The 20,421-nt window shown below is 41.0% G+C and overlaps 1 protein-coding gene across 1 annotated transcript; it reads left to right on the top strand.

Moving 5' to 3' along the window:
• Positions 1–787: 787 nt before the first annotated feature.
• Positions 788–20,118, top strand: TOR3A (torsin family 3 member A; the record flags this gene model as incomplete). Its single annotated transcript, XM_031968571.1, has 6 exons — positions 788–1,478; positions 4,438–4,551; positions 5,519–5,784; positions 9,160–9,335; positions 16,304–16,425; positions 16,913–20,118. Coding segments are annotated over 6 exons (1,620 nt in total), but the record flags the coding sequence as incomplete, so codon positions are not given.
• Between the last annotated feature and the right edge of the window lie 303 nt (positions 20,119–20,421).

Genomic DNA, 20,421 nt, shown 5'->3' on the forward strand with positions numbered 1-20,421 from the left:
TTGCCCAGTCCTATAGGTAAAGTGATGAGGAATTGCTGCTGTAAAGGAAAAAAAAATTATCTAAATTTTGCATATTTACAAGGGTATGGAATAGTTCTCTAGATATTAAGAACCTAATACATGTATGTCACATCGAAAGGAACAATAATATGATGCAGGACTCCAGTGTTAGCAGAATGCTCAAAGTCAAGCCTTCTTCATTGGAGAATACTCCTAGTAGCATTTGGGACCTCTAGGATTCCTCTGGATTTCTGGTAAATAAATTTCCTTTGTATATGGACTCCTTCCTCCCAATTCTCCGGAGCCTTTTGTGCCTGGGACCTCTGGGATACTAGACAAGAGCTATGATCCAGACATCCCTTTTGCATTTACAAATTATTTCCTCCATCAACCCGCCGGGTAAGTCAGCTTGAAAGGGGAAGCCCCTCGCCCAAGGGCCCTCAGCTTCTGGGCGGAGACTAGAAGTCTTATCTATTTACTCCCAGTTCTCCCTCCCTCGGGGATCTTGGGCTTGGAGCCGCTGCGGCTCCGCAGAGCATGGAAAATGAGGCTCACCCGTGACTGCAGCGGGGTGGCCAGAGCTGGGCCCTCCCTCCCCTTTGGGGGCTCGGTCGAGCTGACTGCTTGCAGCTCTCGGGCCCCAAGCTCTTCGCATTAATACACCTGAGCGGCAAGAGGAGCTCCCGTGACCTTGACTTGAAGCTGCTGCTGCCAGTCTAAGTGACTGACAGGCACAGTTTCAGTTTCTGGCTCCCCGTCCTTCCCCACCCACGTAACCTCCCCCTAAACACGCCGTTTCCTGATAACTGAGACCAAAGTGAAAGTCCCTCCTCCTCCCCGCCACCTTGCAGGTTGCTCTCTCCGGGGCCTCCTCTGCCCTCCAGGGCCGGGCCGCTCTTGCCCGTGCTCGGGCTCCAGCTGGAAGGGGTGGGGAGGAAGAGCAAGGCAGGCCTCCCCAGCTGACGCCAAGTGCCAGTCTGGCCTCGCAAGCCGGCCCTTGGCACGTAGGAGCCAGCCGGACCTTCCCTCCCCGCCTGGCAGCGGGCATCCAGTCTGTTGCCCCGGCAACACCAATCCCAGGCTGACGGGAAGTGAGAGAGCGGCCCAGCCTGCAGCCGAGGCATTGCGCCGAGTCCGGAAAAGCCCGGGCCTGGAGAGGACGCGGCCCGGTGGCCCTTCCTCCGCCGTCCCAGAAGGCGCTCGGGGGCGTCCGGATCCTCCAGGCCACCCGGAGATGTTGTCCCGCGGGGCTGCTCTGTGGCTCTGCCTCGTGCTGCTCCTGACCGAGGCAGCCGGGGAGGATGCGAGGCAGACGTGGTGGGACAGAGCCGCGGTCCCCATGGCCAAAAAGGTGGGGAAGGGCCTGAAGGAGCGCGTGAGGGCTGTGACCGATCTCTCCAAAAAGTACTGGGACTACTTCTCCTGCCAAGTCTGGTCCGAGCACTGTGATGGGAAGAAAGACGCCTCCAAGTCACTGGGTAAGAAGGCGGCTGCCCCTCACCCCTTCTCCCCAGCTCTGCGCACCTCCTAATCCCTGACAGCGACCTAGAAACACTGCTCAGATTCCATTTAAACCAGCTCTTCCCATTTTTACGTGAGGAACTTGAGTCTTGGGGCTAATTTATTGACTTGTCCAAAGTCACATAACTGGTAAGCTTTAGTGGTGGGATTTTCCTTCCCCTCCACGGTGGGACTTCACAGGGTCCCCTGGCTCTAGAAGCCCTGCTCCTTCACCTGTACTGCCAGACTTCACAGCATCCCCTGACTCTAGAGCCCCTGCCCCTTCCCCTCCGTGTAAGCCCTTGTAAGCCCCTCTTTACAAGGTTTGCAAAGACCTTTATGTACATTATTTTGTTCCTCAATAACAGTCCCCGATAATACTCTCAATTTATAAGTGAGGAAACTGTGGCTTACGAGTTTATGCCATGGGGTCACAATATCCATCTGGAAGTGAACTTGTCTAATCTGTTTATTTAAGTGACTTGCCAAGGTGGCACACAGCTGGGAAATGTCAGAGGTGGGCTTCCTCATTCAGACCTCACTTAAGCTCAGGGACCTTCACTCTATCACACTGCCTCTTAACAAACCTGCACATCCTGCCCAGCCCTGGTAGCACCTATCGTAATCAGGCCCAACAACTGAATTTATCCCAGCTACCCCGTTCCCTGTTATCTGGGACTCCAGAAGCCTTATCAGTGAGACAGCTGAGCAATACCCTTTCTCCCTTTTTTGGTTCCAGAAACTCATCTGTATTTCCTTGTTACTCAGTCATGCTATGTGAACTGTCAAGATGGTCTCTTCTTTCTCATCTCTCAAGAGCACAGCCCCAAATGGTGGACTGCAGTTCAGCTTCAGACATAGTGGTTGGTACCCAGCATCAGGGATACTTCCCTTCCCCTTCCAACCCATTTTCTGGGTCTGTGTGTCCTTGATGATTTCTCCCCTTCTCCACCACAAGCACTGACAAGGAGAACTCCTTTACTTTCTTGGCTGTCCTGAACCCCAGGTTTAAGTAAAGAAGTCTCCTCTAAGAGAAAAAACAAACTAAAACCAAACAGAGAAGCCTGGGACACCCTGCTAGAGGTTTGTGAATCTTCCCGTGGGATGGCAGGTACTCTCTCCCATTTCCCTGTCTCTCACAGAGCCTATGTTTTAGGAGAAATACAGGGGTACAACACAGAGGCTAATGGAGCAGTTTGTGGAGTTCCAGGTTTGGAGTCAGGAATTGCTGAGTTCCAAGGCAGCCTCAGATATTTACTGGCACTGTGTGTGTGACCCTGGGCAAGTCATCAAACTCTGTGCCCATTTCTCATTTATTACATGATCTGAAGAAGGAAATGTCGATCCACTCCAGTATCTTTGCCAAGAAAACCCCAAAAGGGATCACAAAATTGTGAACTAAAATGACTAAACAACAAAAAGGGAAAGCATTGGTCTGGGAGCCGGGAGTTGGGGGGGGGGGGGAACAAGGGTTTTAGTTCTGATTCTGTCACTGACAAGCCAGGTGATCTTGGTTCAGACTTTTTACCTTTTTGGGTCTGTTTCTTTATCTGTCAAGTTGAGGAGGTTAGATGCTGCAATGTCTAAGATTCTATGGTGATTCTGTTCCAAAACTCAAACCAAACTCTGTAACAACAAATACAGGAAAAATCTTCTGGCCAACCAAAAAGACTTCCAAGTTTCAGCAAAGACCCCATTTATTTCAAATTGTTTTGAATATAATCAAATAGGATTTTATTATGATGGGATTTAACCTAGACAAAATATTTATTTCCATCTGGGATGGTTCTAAGTTGGGTTTATGCTCTTTAACATCCAACTCTCTGATGCCCTGAGTATACTGACCAATCAAACCCCTTCTCTGATGGGTTCGCTATGTGTGCGCAAGTAAATCTAAGGGGGTACACTCATGGATGTAAAGAATGAGAACTAGGGATACCAGCTGAGTATTTGGGGTTGTGGCTCATTAGGTCAACATTGGAAGTTCCCAACTAGAGACTGTTAGAATGCCAACTTTGTGTTCCTGGGGAATTTGAACCTCTAGGTGATTGGGGAAAGAAATAAATAGTTCTTGGCTCTCTAGGCTGTTGATCTCTACAGGTGGTGATCTCCCTGGGCAGATGACTGGGGTAGCTGTCCTGTTGGACCCATTGGGCTCTTCCTCAGAATAGAATCAGCCACCTCCAACAGAAAGGAGAATAGTATAGGCAGTATGATACTGGGACAGGAGCACTGGATTTGTCAGAAGGCCCGGGTTTGAAGGCTTTGAATCAAGTTGTTCGGATACCTCTCCTAATAAATGGAAACAAACAATATATGTTTAAGTTTTTAATTACGTGCTAGTAGCTTGTAGAGGTCTGAGAATACAGACGCAAATGCAAAGTAGTCCTTGCCTTCAAAAAGCTTACATTCCAAATGAGGGAGACTGCAGACTTGGAAAGTTAAGAGGAATGGATCCACTGGGGTCTAGGTTGACAGCCTTTTCAGGGATGGTGGTTATGGGTTTGTTATGGTTCCAGAACAGGAAAGGACATGGGAAAAGGGGAGATGAAGTGAAACATGGTGGGGAACTTATATTTAATGGAGTTTGTGAGGGGAGCACCCAGGGGCAGCAGGATGGGAGTTCAGAGGATGAAGGGGAATCTTTGTGATACCATCTCTGGTTCTCAGTTTCTTTATCTACAAAGTGAGGCAAATAGACTAGATGATTTCTAAGGTCCTTTCTGACTGTAAATCATATGATTTGAGCTTCCAAGTCAGTTCTAGGAAAGCCCCTTTCCCAGAGCCCCTAGTACTCTGTTCACTAGCCATGGGATGGTGTCAACTTTTGCAAAAGAAGTTGAAAGGCAAAGACTTCTTTGCTTCCTCCCAAGCTCCATCCACCCTCTCAAGCTGCTATTCTAGCCCATTTTTTTCCCCTTCCTATTCCTTCTCTAGGATGGATCTCTCCCCTACTGAGCCAGCAATACATGGATATCCTTTCCAGCTGGTACTGTAAATTCAAAGATTGCTGTGACAGGGATGACTGCAGGATAATCAACAACATCACAGGTAAAAACAGTTATAACAACAACGGCTCTTGTTTGTATTGCATTTTAGAGTTTTAAAAGGACTTTTCTTATCTTAAATGGACCTCTGAGATAGGTAGACTATCAGCTTCATTTATTCATTAGGAAATTAAGATTCAGGGAAAGATATGAAATATGATGAGAAAGACAGTGTATAAGCAATTATGTAACACTAAGTTATAGGTAAGATAAGTGGGAGATGATTGGCAGAGGGAAAGTGCTAGAATTAAGGGGGATTCGAAGTTTGCTGTTCCTTTTGCTTCAATTTTGGCCCATTGGGGTCGAGGTCTGCTCTCTGGTGTGACAAAGAATGACTGGATTCCTAGCACCCCCATATAATAAAATGGAAGACAGGGGTTAGATTATTCTGCAAGCTAGTTGAATTCCTTTGGGCCCTCAACCTAGTTATGTTACTGTGAAATGACTGATGTGTGTCTTTGTCTGTCATTTGTGTGTGTGTGTGTGTGTGTGTGTGTGAGACTTTCCCCCTCTCCTCTTTGTGAAGACCGTGTATTTTTAAATCAGCCGGAGTCAGGAAGTCAGGTTAGGGGAAAATCGTCAGTCTTTATTCTCAGTGAAGAAAGATCGGAGGTGGAAGAGAATGGGCAATAGCAATGTGTGCAGCTGAGTCAAGAAGCTAGCTAGACCAGCAGCCACACAACCAGCAGCTAGGAGTATGGAACCCAGGCCCAATCTCTCCCAGCTTCTCTTCCTGTCTCTCTCTGCCTCCACCCACCAAAATTGTCATTTCCTATACAACACATCAGGACTTGCAGGGAGAGTGGGCGGGACCATTCTTTATCCAATCATGCATATTAATAGAGTATAGCCCAATTACTATTTAGCCTTATGTGCTTGAGACCTCAGTACATCAACTCAAACCTCAGTCCATTACACCTCTTAAGGCTGAATATGGATCTCTCTGAGTGACTTTTTTCCTCTCTTCTTAGGTCTGGAGATAGACCTAAGCACCCGACTACATGGTCAACACTTGGTCCAGGAAGTTGTTCTGAAATCAATAAGGGGCTTCCTCTCAATGCCCCAACCAGAGAAACCTCTTGTCCTGTCATTCAATGGCTGGTCTGGTACTGGCAAGAACTTTGTGACTCGGATGCTGGCGGATCAACTGTACCGAGATGGGCTGGAGAGTGAGTGTGTTCAGGTGTTCATCTCCATGCTTCATTTCCCTCATCTGAAATATGTGGATGTATACAAGGTGAGAAGATGCTCTGGAGGTTCTATGGAGGCCGTCCTCAGTCAAGAAGCCATTATTATGGAAGAGTCCTATTTAGTTAGCTGAGGGATGCTGCAGCAAATACTGCAAGGCTCTCAAAGGAGATTAAAATTGTCAAGTGGGAAAAATTGGCAGTGGGAGGGTAAATTTCCTTTATTTCAACAAGAAAAAAATGAGGTTAACATTTTAAAAAGATCAGCTCCTCTGCACAGTTTTTCTGTATTAAAAATGCAAATATGGAAGCTATGGCACTTCTGAGAGCGCAGGGAAGATGTCAAGTGCAGGCAAGAACTAGGGAGAGGACATCTTAGTTCCTCCAAAGCCAGTTGGAGGATACAGAGGGATCATCAGTTAAGCCATTACTTTGTGATATAACCAAGTAACATAAGATCCTGGGAAAGACATTAGGGGTCGGGCTGGCCCAAATCTTCATCTTACAGGGGAGGAAACTAAAAGCTAAAGAGATGAAATGATTTGCCATATGTCATCTATATGCCTCCATAGGAATGGAGCCATATAATCATGTGATTAAATCAATAGACTCACGGAATGTGAGAACTGAATGGGATTTTTCTGATGGCTGAAGGACAGTGTGGTGTAGTGATTAAGAAGTTAGGCTCAGACCCAGAAAAACCTGTATTCAAGAATTGTCTTTAATTCAAACTAGCCATGCAGCCTAGGTAATTAATTGAACCTCTTGGTGTACTAGGGAAGTTTTTTTTTTAAAGACCATTAAATTGCAGAAAAAGTACCAATATGCATTGGTGGAGGGAGTTTCTTCATTAATATGATGAAGAGTGCACATTGGCCCTGGGCACTTAATAAATAGGCATAACATGTTTAACATATATTGGATTACTTGCTGTTAGGGGAAAAGAGAGGGAGAAAAATTTGGAGCACAAGGTTTTGCAAAGGTGAATACTGAAAACTATATTTGCAATTGTTTTGAAAATAAAAAGTTATTATTTAAAAAAACAGGCATAGGAGGCACTTAATAAATGCTTATTGGCTGACTAATTAATATTGATGAAATCATAGATCCAGTTCCTTTTTCTATTCCAAAGTACCAAAACCATATCACCAGTGAAACAGTTATCAGAAACCTTGAGGTTGTCACAAAACCTGAGGAATGTATAATAGATTATTCTTAAAGCATAAAAGATAAATTTTGATAAAATTGTCAGTGGTGTATTTCAGCAAACTTTGTTACTTTTGAGTCCTCATAAGGTCATGGAGATGACCGTATATTATCAAAACCTAGATTAACAGAGTATATGTTCTGCCAGGTTTTGCCAAATTAGACAAAACTTGGCATCCTCATGCCTCAGTGGCAGTCATTCAAGATGAGCTGGGCAAAGTTTAAAGAGTTTTAAGGGTGAGAATGTTGGCAACCCAATGATGTTGATTTTCGGGCCAGGAAAGCCTGTTTGCCAAGATATTGATCTGGATCCATAGAAGCAGGCCTCACCTTGATGGAAACATGAATAAAATCAAAATTAATCCAAAAGTTCATGAAGAATCCCTAGTACAGGAACCAAGAAATTATGTTGTGGAGACAACCTACAGGTAAAGATCTGTAGATCATGGAATCAGAAATTCTTAGGTGATAATTACTGGGAAACAATAGACCATTGGCTCAAAATTGAGTGTGGAAGAAAGTGAAATTAGAATAGGATATATGTGGGAAGAATACAGGATTTGGAGTTGCCAAGTCCGAGTTTAAATTCCAGTTATGTTATTTTCTGAATGTACTGTTCAAAGACTTTTTGGGGGCCTTAATCTAATTTAAATATAAGGAAATTGAGACTCAAAAGTAATTTTATTACTCATAATCACACATATTTAGGATAAAAGGATCATAATTTCCATCCTAGAGTAGCTCTAATCATGAACTAAAATTGATCTCTTTGTAACTTCCATTGACTGGTCCTGGTCCTTACCTCTAGCACATGTAAGAAAAATAAACTTCTTTTCCACATGACAGCCCTTGAAAAAATCAAGGATAGTGAGTGAGTATTAGCAACCTCCCAAGTTTTCTCTTATCTAGCTTAAAGGGCTGAGATCTGAAGAACTGATGTGTTTGTTTTTATCCATGAGTATGTACATTGGTGATGTATATAATAGAGAGTGGGAACTCTATAGTTGGCAAACAGTTACTATATGACTGAAATAATTCCAGGTAAAGTGAGGATTTCCAAATGTTTTCAATATTCTCTACTCACCACTATGCTTTGGAAGGGCCTTCTTTCCAGAACTAAAGAAAACTGGATCTGTCCATAAAATCAAGGAGATTGTATCAGTGTTTACTTCCACCTTCACAGCCCCTCCAGGGCTTAATAGATGGCCTTTCTTGGAGAATTTCTATGACTGAGGAACTCATTATTCTGTGAGTTCCTTGTATCCTCAGACCATAGACAAATAATTTGTAACCACCACCCATACTTGATGCTTTTCTACCTTGTTAGGAGCTGACAGAGTCCTCAGGAACCTAGGGTCCCCTCTGTACCACCAGACCTTGGAAAAGGATTTTAGTGGAGTTGTTCAGCATTTTGTAGAATTCACTTCCCTGATGTCTCAGTCCCCTTCAAGAACTAAGGACAAAAAACAAGAACCTCCTAATAGCCCCTGGCATTTCTGTGCCATTTTGAGGTTTGCCAAGTACTTCTCATTGGTTACATCATTGATCTTCACAAAAATCATCTGAGGCAGGTGCTGTTATTAGCCTCATTTTACATATTAGGAAAAACTGAGAGAGAGAGGTTAATCACACAGCTAATAAGTTTCTGAGGCTTATTCAACTCAGATTTTTCTGACTCTCAAGTCCAGCACTCCATCCATTATACCACTTAGCTGCCTCAAGTAATCTAATAACATGAGTCATCTATAAGAGTTCACTTCACACAGCTTAGCACAATTATGTTCCACCTTTGTCTCTTTATAGCTTCTGAAATAGTCTCAACTGAAACATTTGCTCTGGGGACCATCTAAGAGGTTCCTGCCCCTCAGCTCACTCCCAACAGCAGCAGATCTTGGAAAAATGACTCCACATTCTTCCACACTTCTCAGTACTTGTGGTAATGGCCAGAATTTTTATAATGCTTTAAAGTTAGAAAAACATTTTACAAATTTTATCTCATCTTCATAGAAACTCCAGGATATAAATCTTTTTCTTATTCCCATTTTATAGTTAAGTGGAACAGAGATTAAATTATTTTTCCAGTCACACAGCTAGTAAGCGTCTGAGGAAGAATTTGAACTCAATTCTTTCCAACTCCAGTTCCAGCACTCTGTATCCAACCCAACACTAGCTAGCTGCCTTGAATGACTCACCCTGGTCTCTCATTTATCTCTGTGCAGGAAAAGCTGATGGAACAGGTGAGTGACACAGTACAGCGCTGTGGCCAAGCCCTATTTGTCTTTGATGAGGCTGAGAAACTACCCCCAAATCTGCTGGAGACTCTGAAACCAATCCTGGATCACTACGACACCATCAAAGAGGTAGATTACCGGAGAGCAATCTTTATTTTCCTCAGGTGAGAACTGGGAAGCAAGAGAAGGAATTCCGACTTCCTTTACCCTACTTCCCGGGTATTAACATCTGGCCAGTCTTAGAGCTTGTCTATAGAAATGAATTTATCATGTGTGGTATAGGATTGTACCACAACACATCTAGCCTTTGATTCTATTTCAGTATAGTTGTCATGAGTTGCTTTTCCCCCTGAAACTACATGACAGAGCTTTTGAGTTAGCTATCAGAAAAGAACTGTTCCAACTGTGAGGAGGGTGAAACCCTAGTCTGTATTAATAAGGAAGGCTGAATAATCTCCCTAGATTCAAAGAAAAAATGTGGCTGGCTTGCTTTCCAAAATTATTTGAGTACACAAAGATAACTTTGCAAGAAGGCTTCCATAGTCTGTATTAATAAGGAAGGCTGAATAATCTCCTTAGATTCAAAGAAAAAATGTGGCTGGCTTGCTTTCCAAAATTATTTGAGTACACAAAGATAACTTTGCAAGAAGGCTTCCAATGTCATTTAGTATTTCTTCCATGCAGGGGACAGGGAAGGGTTTAGCCCCATTTTAATGAAGGGTAGATTAAGGTACAGCAAGGTGAGGCTATTTGGAAACATTTGTCTACTAAATGAGTTTTCCACATCACACCTAAACATTAAGAGGATATTATCAACTGGGGAGGATATAAGAATTCCAGAGAAGTTAGAAGATTGTTTTTCCATAGAATCTTCTGATCAAATTTTGGACCGAGGTAACTCCTCTCTAGGTAGAAAAGTTTGAAATGGATATATTGCATCTCTTCATTGAACAGGAAGATTCAAGAGCTGAATTAGCCTTAAAAAATGATTCTTCAAAAATCTGTCATGACTTCTTGACTTACTAAAGAGGGACTACACTTTTTTTTCATTCATTCATTCATCTATTTAATCACTTATTGATCTCATTAACTTATCTATTTATCTGTTTATTGCATAATATTTTTTGCTCTTGGTATTCTTTTCCTTCTCAATAACTCTAGGTCCATATTTATTCCAGATTGTCACTAGACATGACTGCTATTTCCCCTTTCTCCTTATTCTTTCTTTCTCTTCTTTCCACCCCTCACCCCTTTTATCTATCATGCACCTACAGCAAGTGCCATGTCATTGTAAGAATTTAGAGAATTTTTTGTTTCTCAAATCAAATTTTACTTAGAATGTGGCAAGCAAAAGAGAATTTCGATTTTTTTTTAAACCAAAGTATGGTGCCTCTCTTTTAAGAGTCAAGTTAGTTAGCAAGCATTTATAAATGATCTCTGTCTTCAAGGAACTTATTCCCAAGAGATAGAGAGGAGAGTGCCCAGGATGGGATGAGCAAGACTGAAGAAAAGGAAGGATCACATTTAACTTTTTTAAGTAGTAAGGATAGTTGGTCCTAAAGCTTCACAAACTAGTAAAAAATTGTACCAAGTGACTGGCAAGCTTTGTTCTAGACAACCCTCACCTTTTAGGTCCTCTTGTCTAGACTGGTAAGACAGGCTCACTCTTTCTTACTTCTCTTGTTTTATTTGGACAGATGAAGGGGCTGGCTATATCCCTACTTCATCTGTTGGGAAATCACTTGAACTACCACTGGCCTTCAATTTGTATAAATTTCATAATGGCACAGAGGTCAGGCTAGGAGCTTTTTCAGCTAAAAAGTTTGCATTTGTAATATTTGGGTCATTGACCTCATTCAACCTGCCCTTTTCCCAAAGTTCTCTCTTTGATAACTGCTCAAATCATCACCTTTCCCCCACTTACCTGTCTTCTTTGGCATTGCCAAGGTCTTTGTACTTTTGGACAAACTATGAAGGCGGCAACCTTGAGTCCCTGGGAGAAAGCTGCCAACAGGAGAAAATTTTCTGGTTTAAAGTCTAACTTACTGGTGATAATTTGGTGACACTTTCCACTCCCAGGTACTAGGAAGTCAATCAATCATTCAATTCACCAAGTTTACTGAATCTGGGTAGAGAGCACTGAATTAGCGGTGTGTATAAAGAAAGTAAAGATACAAAAAACAGAAAAAAATGACCTCTCTCATAGAATTTCTAGGAAGTGACTTTAAAATTAACAGAAACTCAAGATTATTTCTGCCCTTAAGGAGCTTACATTCAAATGAGGGAGACAACAAGCAAACATATGCATAAATATGCTGTATACAGGATACAAATTAAAAGGTGATAATAAATAATAATAATTAGCAAATTATTGTTATTTATTAGTAATTATTTATTAATATATGAAATGGGATGGAGAAAAGCTTCCTATGGTTTTTAATTGGGACTTGAAGGAAGCTGGGGTAACCAGTGAGCAGGGATGGGGAAGAAGCACATTTGAGGCATGGGGGACAACCAGAGACACAGAGTGTTTTATTCATGTGAACAGGAAAGAGGTCAATGTCAGTAGGCTGCAGAATACATGCCAGGTAGCACAGTAGAAAAGGGAGTAGAGGAAGGGGGAAATAGGTTATAAAAGGCTCTGAAGTCCAAACAGAGGATTTTGTATTTTATCCTAGAGACAATAGGGAACCACTGGGGATTATTGAAAAGGAGGTTGGTAACATGGTTGAATCTGGATTCTATAGTGGCTGAATAAGGGAAGGAGTGGGAAAGGAAAAGTCTGAGGCTGGCAGACCCACCAGCAGGCTTCTGCAATACTATGTACATGAGGCAATGGAGGTGTGAACTAAAGTGGTAGCAGTATCATAAGAGACGAGAGTTCACAAAGGATAAACTGACAGGTCTCGGTGACAGAGTGGAGATGGAGGGGAGGGGTGAGAGATGGTGAAGATTCAAGGGTGATACCCAGTTGGCAAGCCTTCTATAGTAACAGAAAAGTGGGTGGGGGGGAAGATGAGGTATTCCCCCTACATATTGGGTTTAAGAGGTCTACTGGACATCCAGTTTGAGATATCTAAAAGGCAGTTGTAAATACAAGATTTGGGAGGTCAATAGAGAGGTCTATGGCAAGGATAAGGCTATTTGAGAATTGTCAGCATGAGACCTAATGGGATCACCAAGTAAAATAATGCAAAAAATGAAAAGAGGGTCTAGGACAGAATCCTTTGGGACACCTACAGTTGGAGGACATGACTTGGATGAGGGATCCAGCAAAGATGACTGAGAAAGAATATCTGATATAAGGGGAGAACCAAGAGAGAGTGATATGTACAGAAAACTTAGAAGAGTAGTGTCAGCAGTATCAAAGACTGCAGAGTGGCCAAGAGGAATAATGATTGATAAAAGACCATCAGATTTGACAATTAAGATTAGAGTAATTACAGGGAATCATGAGGTTAATAAGAGAGTGAGAGGACAGGAAATGGAGGCACCCATTGTAGGCAGAAGTTTCAGTCAAAAAGGGCAGGGGAGATATAGGATGATTGTGAGCAGGATGGAAGGATCGAGTTTTTTCAGGATAGGGGAAGTGTTTGTAGGCAGTAAGGAAGAAGCCATGACAGTCATTTACAAGGAAAGAAAAGACAAAGAAGGTCTAAGGTGAATTGAGAAACACAGAACCCCAGGATTAAGTTTTGAGTTCCAACTTTGCTACTTATAACTTAGCTTTGTAACATTGTGCAACTCCCTGGAACTTCTTGACATTTAGTTTTCTCATCTATAATGTAGAGTTAACTTCCTTTGGGAAGTTCAGTATGTTCAGGGACAGTAGGGTAATAATGTGTTTATTGCTATTAAGAAGGGATTATAAATCTTCTAGTCCAACTCCCCTCCTTTTACAGATGAGAAAACTGAGGCCCAGAGATGAAATAATTTTAACCCATTTCCTCCAAGTACATTGTGCATCATATAAACACAACCATACTAATCAAAATTTGGGAAAACCCCTTTTTAAATAAAGGCAACTAAGAAAGAACCAGAGGATCATATAATTTTCCTTAAGATGTTTGGGAGAAGTTCTGGGCAGAGGTTTGTGCTGTATTTTATCTGGATAACCTCCAGTTAAGTGTGATAGATATGTCTCAAATTGACCGTGTGGAGGTAATTATGCTACAGGGCATTTACTTGGCTGTGTAACAGGGCTGGATTTCACCTGACGATTATGTCTTATCTGTGTATACAACAGATGACTAGGAGCTGCAATCTCTAGGATGAGGCCTGCTGTAAGTCGAGTGAGTTGGCCCGGGTGGAGAGTTGAGCAAGAACTTTGAGTAAACAGGGGGAAAGGGGAACAGCTGGAGTTATGCAAAGAGCAGGGGGACCCTAGAAGAAAGGGGCAGCTGTGTGGTTAGAAGTGGCAGCCATTTTTTCGTAAACCATACATGCAGCACCTAACATCCATGGCAATAGTTAGATTGACCTCACAGGGCAGAGATATTTGACCAGGGCATGACCCACGACACCACGGAACTTTCAGTAGGATGAGAAAGATTACTGGCCCTAAGTCACATGGTATGTGCGTGCGTGTGTGTGTGTGTGTGTGTGTGTATATGTGTGGTAGCAGCTAGAAAAGCAGATGTGAATATAGGTCATTCATTCATTTGTTGTGAAACCTTGCTGAAGCCTGAGTCTTCAACAAAGTAGGAAGGGAAAAGAAAGAAGGAAGCATGAGTTCATGCTTTGTATCGGTATGAACCACAAATAATTCACCGAGGAAGTGAATTTCTGACAACCAGAAATAACATCAAAGGCTCATATTAAATGACAGGGTTGTTCTTGCAAACAATGTCATTAGTATTTTTAAAACATTGTATTGATGCCTTTTGTTTTTATATCACATTAATTTCTGGGTGGAAAAAAGCTGTCTTCCACCTGCCTCCAAATTAAACTCCTCATGTAGCAAAGGAAAAACAATTACACATAAATGGGCATAATGGTTTTATCTTTTTACATTTTATACGCCATTTTATTCTAGCAATCTCCCAACTCTCTGACATAAAGCTTATGTCAACATTTGTTGTCCAGGATCATTTTTATTTTTCAGTGACTATAGTCACTGAAAAACTGAATACAGAGTATTGTAGTCACTTTGTGTACAGCTTTTTTTAAAACCACTTTATCTCATCACTGATGCTTATCTGCATCAATTCATACAAAGCTTTTCATGTTTTTCTGAACTGCTCATTTCTTCGTGTCTTCACTGTACAACCAATTCCGTTATATCCATAAACCAAAAAATTTTCAGCCGTTCAATCAATGGACACTGACTTTTTTCTAGTTCATTGCTACCACAAAAGGTGATGCTATGAATATTTTGATATCTTTCTTTTACTACTTTAGGATATTTATCCAGTAATGGAACCACTAGATCAAAGATATGGAGCATTTGGCTACTTTTCTTGTGTAAATTTCAAACTGTCCTCCAGAACAGGGGGGTAATTCACAGCATCAATCACAGTGTCTTCTGACAATCAACATGGTTGCCATTTTGTAAGGTATAAAGGGGAAACTCGGGTAAACAGTCTCTGCTTTCAAGGAGCTCACAATCTGATTCTATGGAGGTCTAGTATTATCATTACTACTTATTTGATAGATGAGGAATTTTGGGCACAGAGCAATGAAATGACTTGACCAGAACCACATGGTAATAAGAGCTAGTTTACAATCATAAATTCAGTGTTACTGTGTAAAGGGGCAGTATAGTGGAAAATATGGCAGCTAAGTAATACTGTGGATAGAGGGCTAGCTTTACAATCAGATTCATTACAAGTTCAAATCCAGCATCAGATACAAGTTGTGTGACTCTGGGTAAGTCATTTAAAACTGTTTACCTCAGTTTCCTCACCTGTAAAATGATTTGGAGAAAGAAATGGCAAATCACTCCAGTATCTTTGCTAAGAAAACCTCAAATAAGCCAACAAGAAGTGGGACATAACTGAAAAACAATTGAACAACATGGTGGAAAATGACCTGAAATAGAAAGCTGAAGACCTAGATTGAATGAACAATTTATTTATAAACATTTACTATATGAAAACCCTTAGGACACAAATGTACCTGTACCTGCTCTCAAGATGCTCACATTCTAATGATGAAAAAACATATGAAGGGTTTAGGATTTCAATTCAAGTTGTAACATATGTGTAATCTTATATATGCTACAAAGCATCTGCTAATTGGAGACCATTTTGTAGAGTGAAGGAATTCATCCTTTAGTTAGAGGAGACCTACATGACCTCTTTCACTGTGGTTCATTAATTATTATTCCTAATGCTAAGATTCTATACTTGTTTCAGAGACTTTCAGCACCTTAGAGCCTTAGGGAACAGGGACATTTTATATAGTGTTTTAAGGTTGGAAAATGCTCTCTTGCTCATGCTCTCTCTCTCTCCCACTTCTTTTCCCCTCCACAATAATTTTATTTGATTCTCACAACAACCCAGTGAGATAAATTCTTCAGACTTTATGATGTACACTTTTGAAAACAGATTAAATGAAGGGCAATGATAATGGAGTCACGATTTGGGTTTGAGTTCTGATTTTTCAGCTATTTTACTCTGTGAGATTCTAAGATTCAGTTTTTTCGTCTATAAAAGAAGGAACTAACAAGCTAGTCTCAGGCTCTCAGTTCTCTTTAATTTTGGTAGCTTCCCTCTGAGCTGTGATTTTTTTTTTCCAATTTATCTTGTATTTATCATATTGGTATCATAATTGTTTGTATGGTCTCCCCCATTAGACTAGGATCCCCTTAGGATTTGTGCTTCCTTTGTACTCACAGCACAGTCCCTGATGCATAATGGATAGCTATTAAATAAATGCTTGTTAACAGCAGCTCCAGTGCTAATGTAGGATCTTGGCATTTGCCTAAGGTCATACAGATTCCTGAACTTGTTGGGTTCTAGCTGCTTCAATGCTATATAGGTGATGTAGTAATGCCCCCTTTTCTCCAACTTCTGGCTTAGGATTTCCTATGGCTCTGCCATACTCTCCCCCAAACAAATGCACTATTTTGTTGGAAGATGTTTTGGTATGAAAAGGAGGGTGAAATAACAAGCCTTTCATTCCTTTCTAGTAATTTTGGTGGCAACACAATCAATGAAGTGGTCCTGAGCTGGCTTAAGGCAGGACGATCCAGGGAAGAGATCACCATGGAGGACCTGGAGCCCCACATTCAGGAGATTCTAAAATCAACAGGTAACTAGCTCAAAACAAAGTTAGGCAAAAAACCCAGCCCCCTTCTCTGCATTGCCACTGAATGTAGTTATAAGGGGTGAGAGAGGGCCAGTAGACAGCCCTTGTGATAATGGGGGTGGGAGGGAAAAGGCTACTACTAAATGATTAACTTCCTATGAGAACTTGGGACAGTTTTGAGTCTTATTTCTTTGAACTGATTTTGCCTAGAATGTGAATGTTTATGGGGGGAGGGGAGAGGGAAAGCTGAGGTGGTCCTTTACAAAGATTCTCTAACACATGAATTTGAGATGATGGCCCCAGAGATTTTTTAATATGAATATCCTTTCTCTTTCACAAGACAGAGTGGGAAACTGGACCATGGCACTTTGGCAAAAGTTGTATCATTTTTAAACAAAAGTAGAAACCGTTCTGTCCCTAGTCTCCTAAAAGCCTCAGTGGTACAGGACACCATGGTCTGGGCTTCTCTGACTTTGGATCTTGTTTGCAGACAGCAACTTTGGCCACAATCGACTTGTGAAGGAAAACTTGATTGACTTCTTTGTCCCCTTCCTGCCACTTGAGTACCATCATGTCAAACTGTGTGCTCGAGATGCTTTCATGAGCCGGGACCTCGAATATACTGAGGAGATGTTGGACAAAGTAGCCAAAATGATGATGTATGTACCAAAGGAAGAAAAACTTTTCTCTGCTCAAGGCTGTAAGTCCATTTCTCAGAGAATCAACTTCTTCCTGCCTTGATGGCCATCTTAGAAGATTGCATGAGAGCAATCTTCTCATGCAATCTTAATTCTCCACTGACCATATAGCCTCCTGGCAACATCACTCGACACCCTAACTCTTTCAGAAACCCTTTTACCTTGGGGCTTTAAAGGCCAGGAAGAAAAAGCCTGAGCTCTAGCATTATAATGTACTTGTTGGATGTCTGCAGGAAGGCTACTAGCTGGTCCTTAGAATTATTTTGATGCCTTTTAGGGGAGCCTTCCATGGGGTAAACATGACTGCTGCACAGTGGGAGGGAAGGGGTTGTACACAAGGAAGGACAATGTACACTGTGAGAAGGTGAAGCATTTAAAGTGAAAGTGAACCCTAACTGTATGGCTCTTAAAGAAGCCCAAAGCTAAGGGGGTAAATGAGGTTTAACTTAATAAGGACTGAGAGCCTCTCAGCTTCCAAGTTGTGTCCTTGAAACATTGAAATAATCAATGGCAATTCAGGAAGAGAAAGTTAAGACAGAGCCTTAGTCAGTGAGACACGATCTAACCACCAGGAAAATATTATTATAACTTTTCTGTTACATTTTAAAGGGAAATTAACTTTTTTAAAAAATGGGCGGGGGGGGAAGAGAAGAAAAAATTTGTTAGATAAATGTAAAGATTAAAATTTTATATTTTCTTAAAATCCTTTGTGTAATTTCTTGCAAAGTTGAAATTTGAGGTCATGCTAGAGGGAGGCCAGTCAGCACAAATCAAGTGGATTCTGATAGTCTAATTCAAAGATAGGTTGGGAGGGGACAAGCATGATTCAGAAAAAAAGAAAAAAGACAATTAGGACAATAAGGGGTGAGAGAGGGCCAGTAGGCAGCCCTTGTGATAATGGGGGTTTCTCTGTTAGAGAAAAGCATCAGACCAGCCACATTTTCTGACTCTACTGTCCCATACAGTGATGTGAACCAAAGAATGAGACTTTTTCAGGAAAACTTAAGAACCTAGTGTAAATGACCTGTGGTTTGAAGCTCAAAACACTATTCTAGGCCATATTCAAATCCAATTCTGCCATGAAGTTAATGGGGTGATTCTTTCCTTCGTTACCTGAAGGTCTCAGTGGGAATTCTGCTTTTTTTTTTTTCTAAGAACCACCACCAGCTTTGATCTGTAGGCACAATAGTAGGCAATACTTATATAAAACTTAAAAATGGACAACCATGCTTTACAAACATGATCTCACTTGTTCCCTGTAGAAAGGTAGGGATATGCTGAATTCCATTTTGTAGATAAGGAAACAAGCTCAGAAAGCTTAAGTGATATATGCATGACCATACTAGTTAAGTCAGAAGCAAAACTTGAACCCAGGACTTTCCTGACTCAAATCTACTCTACCAAACTGTCTCTCAAAAAAAAAAAAAAAAAAAAAAAAAAAAGTGAAGGATGGGTGGGGGTGGGGAAAGAGACCACTATATATGAAAACTGAGACCCTGGGATCAAATTCAGGTTTAATACCCATGCCATTCTAGGTATATCCATCACTAAGAATAGGACTCAGAGAACAGTAATCAGCATTACTATTATTTCTGGAAAGTGCCATGAAAATTGATTCCTCTTTAGCTCCATCACTATTTGTCTGATTCTTGGGACCAAAACCTCCTTCCCAATGCCCTACTGTCTTAATCTGTGTTGCTTCCATTAGATTGTAAAGTCTGGCAGGCAGGATCTGTTTCCCTTTGGTATTTCTAGACCTAGCATCAAACACCATGCCTAGTACACAACAGATGTTTTTTTATTCATTCATTCAAATCATTTAACTCTACAGCCCTTAGTTCCTTATCTGTAAAATAAGCCATTTGTACTAGATAGTATCCAGAGGACCTGCTGATTTCTAAATAACAAAATGATATGCTTAATTCTCATGCAGGGAGAGGAAAATTCACAAGAGGCTCAATTCTTTGGAAGTTGAAATAACCCACACCAAACCTGGGTGAAGACAGCAGTTAGTGATGTTAATTTAAGCATACAAGAGTAAGAAATTGCTATGTGCTGGAAAGACAGCTAGCAATTTTCTTCGGCATAAGTCTGCATTTTAGATGCTTACATTCAATTCAGTCAAGATACCTATAAGTTAAATCCTTACACAGACCAGATAGGATCAAGTATATGATTCAATTATTCAAGGTTACTCTCCTCAAAATGACTGGAGAGCAGACACATTAGATCACATCTATTCTAATGAATGTGCATTATATGTTTGTGCCATTGTAGTTTTTGTAATTTCCCGAGTCTGAGCTATTTTGAGTGCCATCACACCTCCCCCCCAAATTAATCTTGATAAAACTACACCTCGGTTTACTTGGCTTAATGATCTTATTATTTTGACAAGATTTGAGTCCTGATATCTTCAGAAAAAAACAAGATCTGTTTTCAAAGGACAAATAATTGCCCCCAATGGAAGATAGATTCCATTGGGTTATATTGAAGAAAAAAGTTACAATACTTTATACTTCCACCTTGATTATATAGGTCCCTTCATCCTATTTGTATGCTTACCAGCTTCCATGGAAATGCAACACACAAAGCATTTTGCCAATAAAATATTGCAACCTTTATTTAAAACAAAATGAAATTGGCAAAACCTTGTGGAACAACAGGCAGAAAGAAGACCCACGCCAAGGGCCTCACTTATTTACATCAAGTTTAACACTGTTAGCAGTTCACAGTCAGACAACAGAGTGAGAGAATTAAATTAGAAAAACAAAATATATTACAATAACAAAAAAAAAAAAACAAACAATTGACAACACTGGTAGTGTAATCTGTGTTTAACGTATTTTCAGTTTAATCCAATATTTTCTCCACTGTATTTACTAGCAATACAAACTGTGCTGAAATGATCTGAATCATTGTTCTCTGTGCACAACACATACAGCTGGGAAGTGTGACCTTTGGTATAAATATTTCATTTTATAAACTAAAAAAAAAAAAACAAAAAACAACCCAAACCCATGTGTTTCATTACATAGAACCCCCATTCCCCATGGGATGCACTATTTTTTATCCAGTGAGACAAGGCTTTTTCCAATGTCAACTAAGGGAAAAGAATCAGGGTGCCACAGGAAATAAAGTATAGGATCCACAACAGGAGACAGAAGGTTTTCTGACCACGCTTTAATCATCTGACTGACTGGATTGATTCTGACAACTATTAGGATGGTAATATAGGTGCAGGGTGACATCTACTCGAATTGTGTTAATAAAAGAAATTGGTTTGTTAGCTGCCTCAACTCTG

The sequence above is a fragment of the Sarcophilus harrisii genome, chromosome 4, assembly GCF_902635505.1.
Source record: "Sarcophilus harrisii chromosome 4, mSarHar1.11, whole genome shotgun sequence".
Lineage (NCBI taxonomy): Eukaryota > Metazoa > Chordata > Mammalia > Dasyuromorphia > Dasyuridae > Sarcophilus > Sarcophilus harrisii.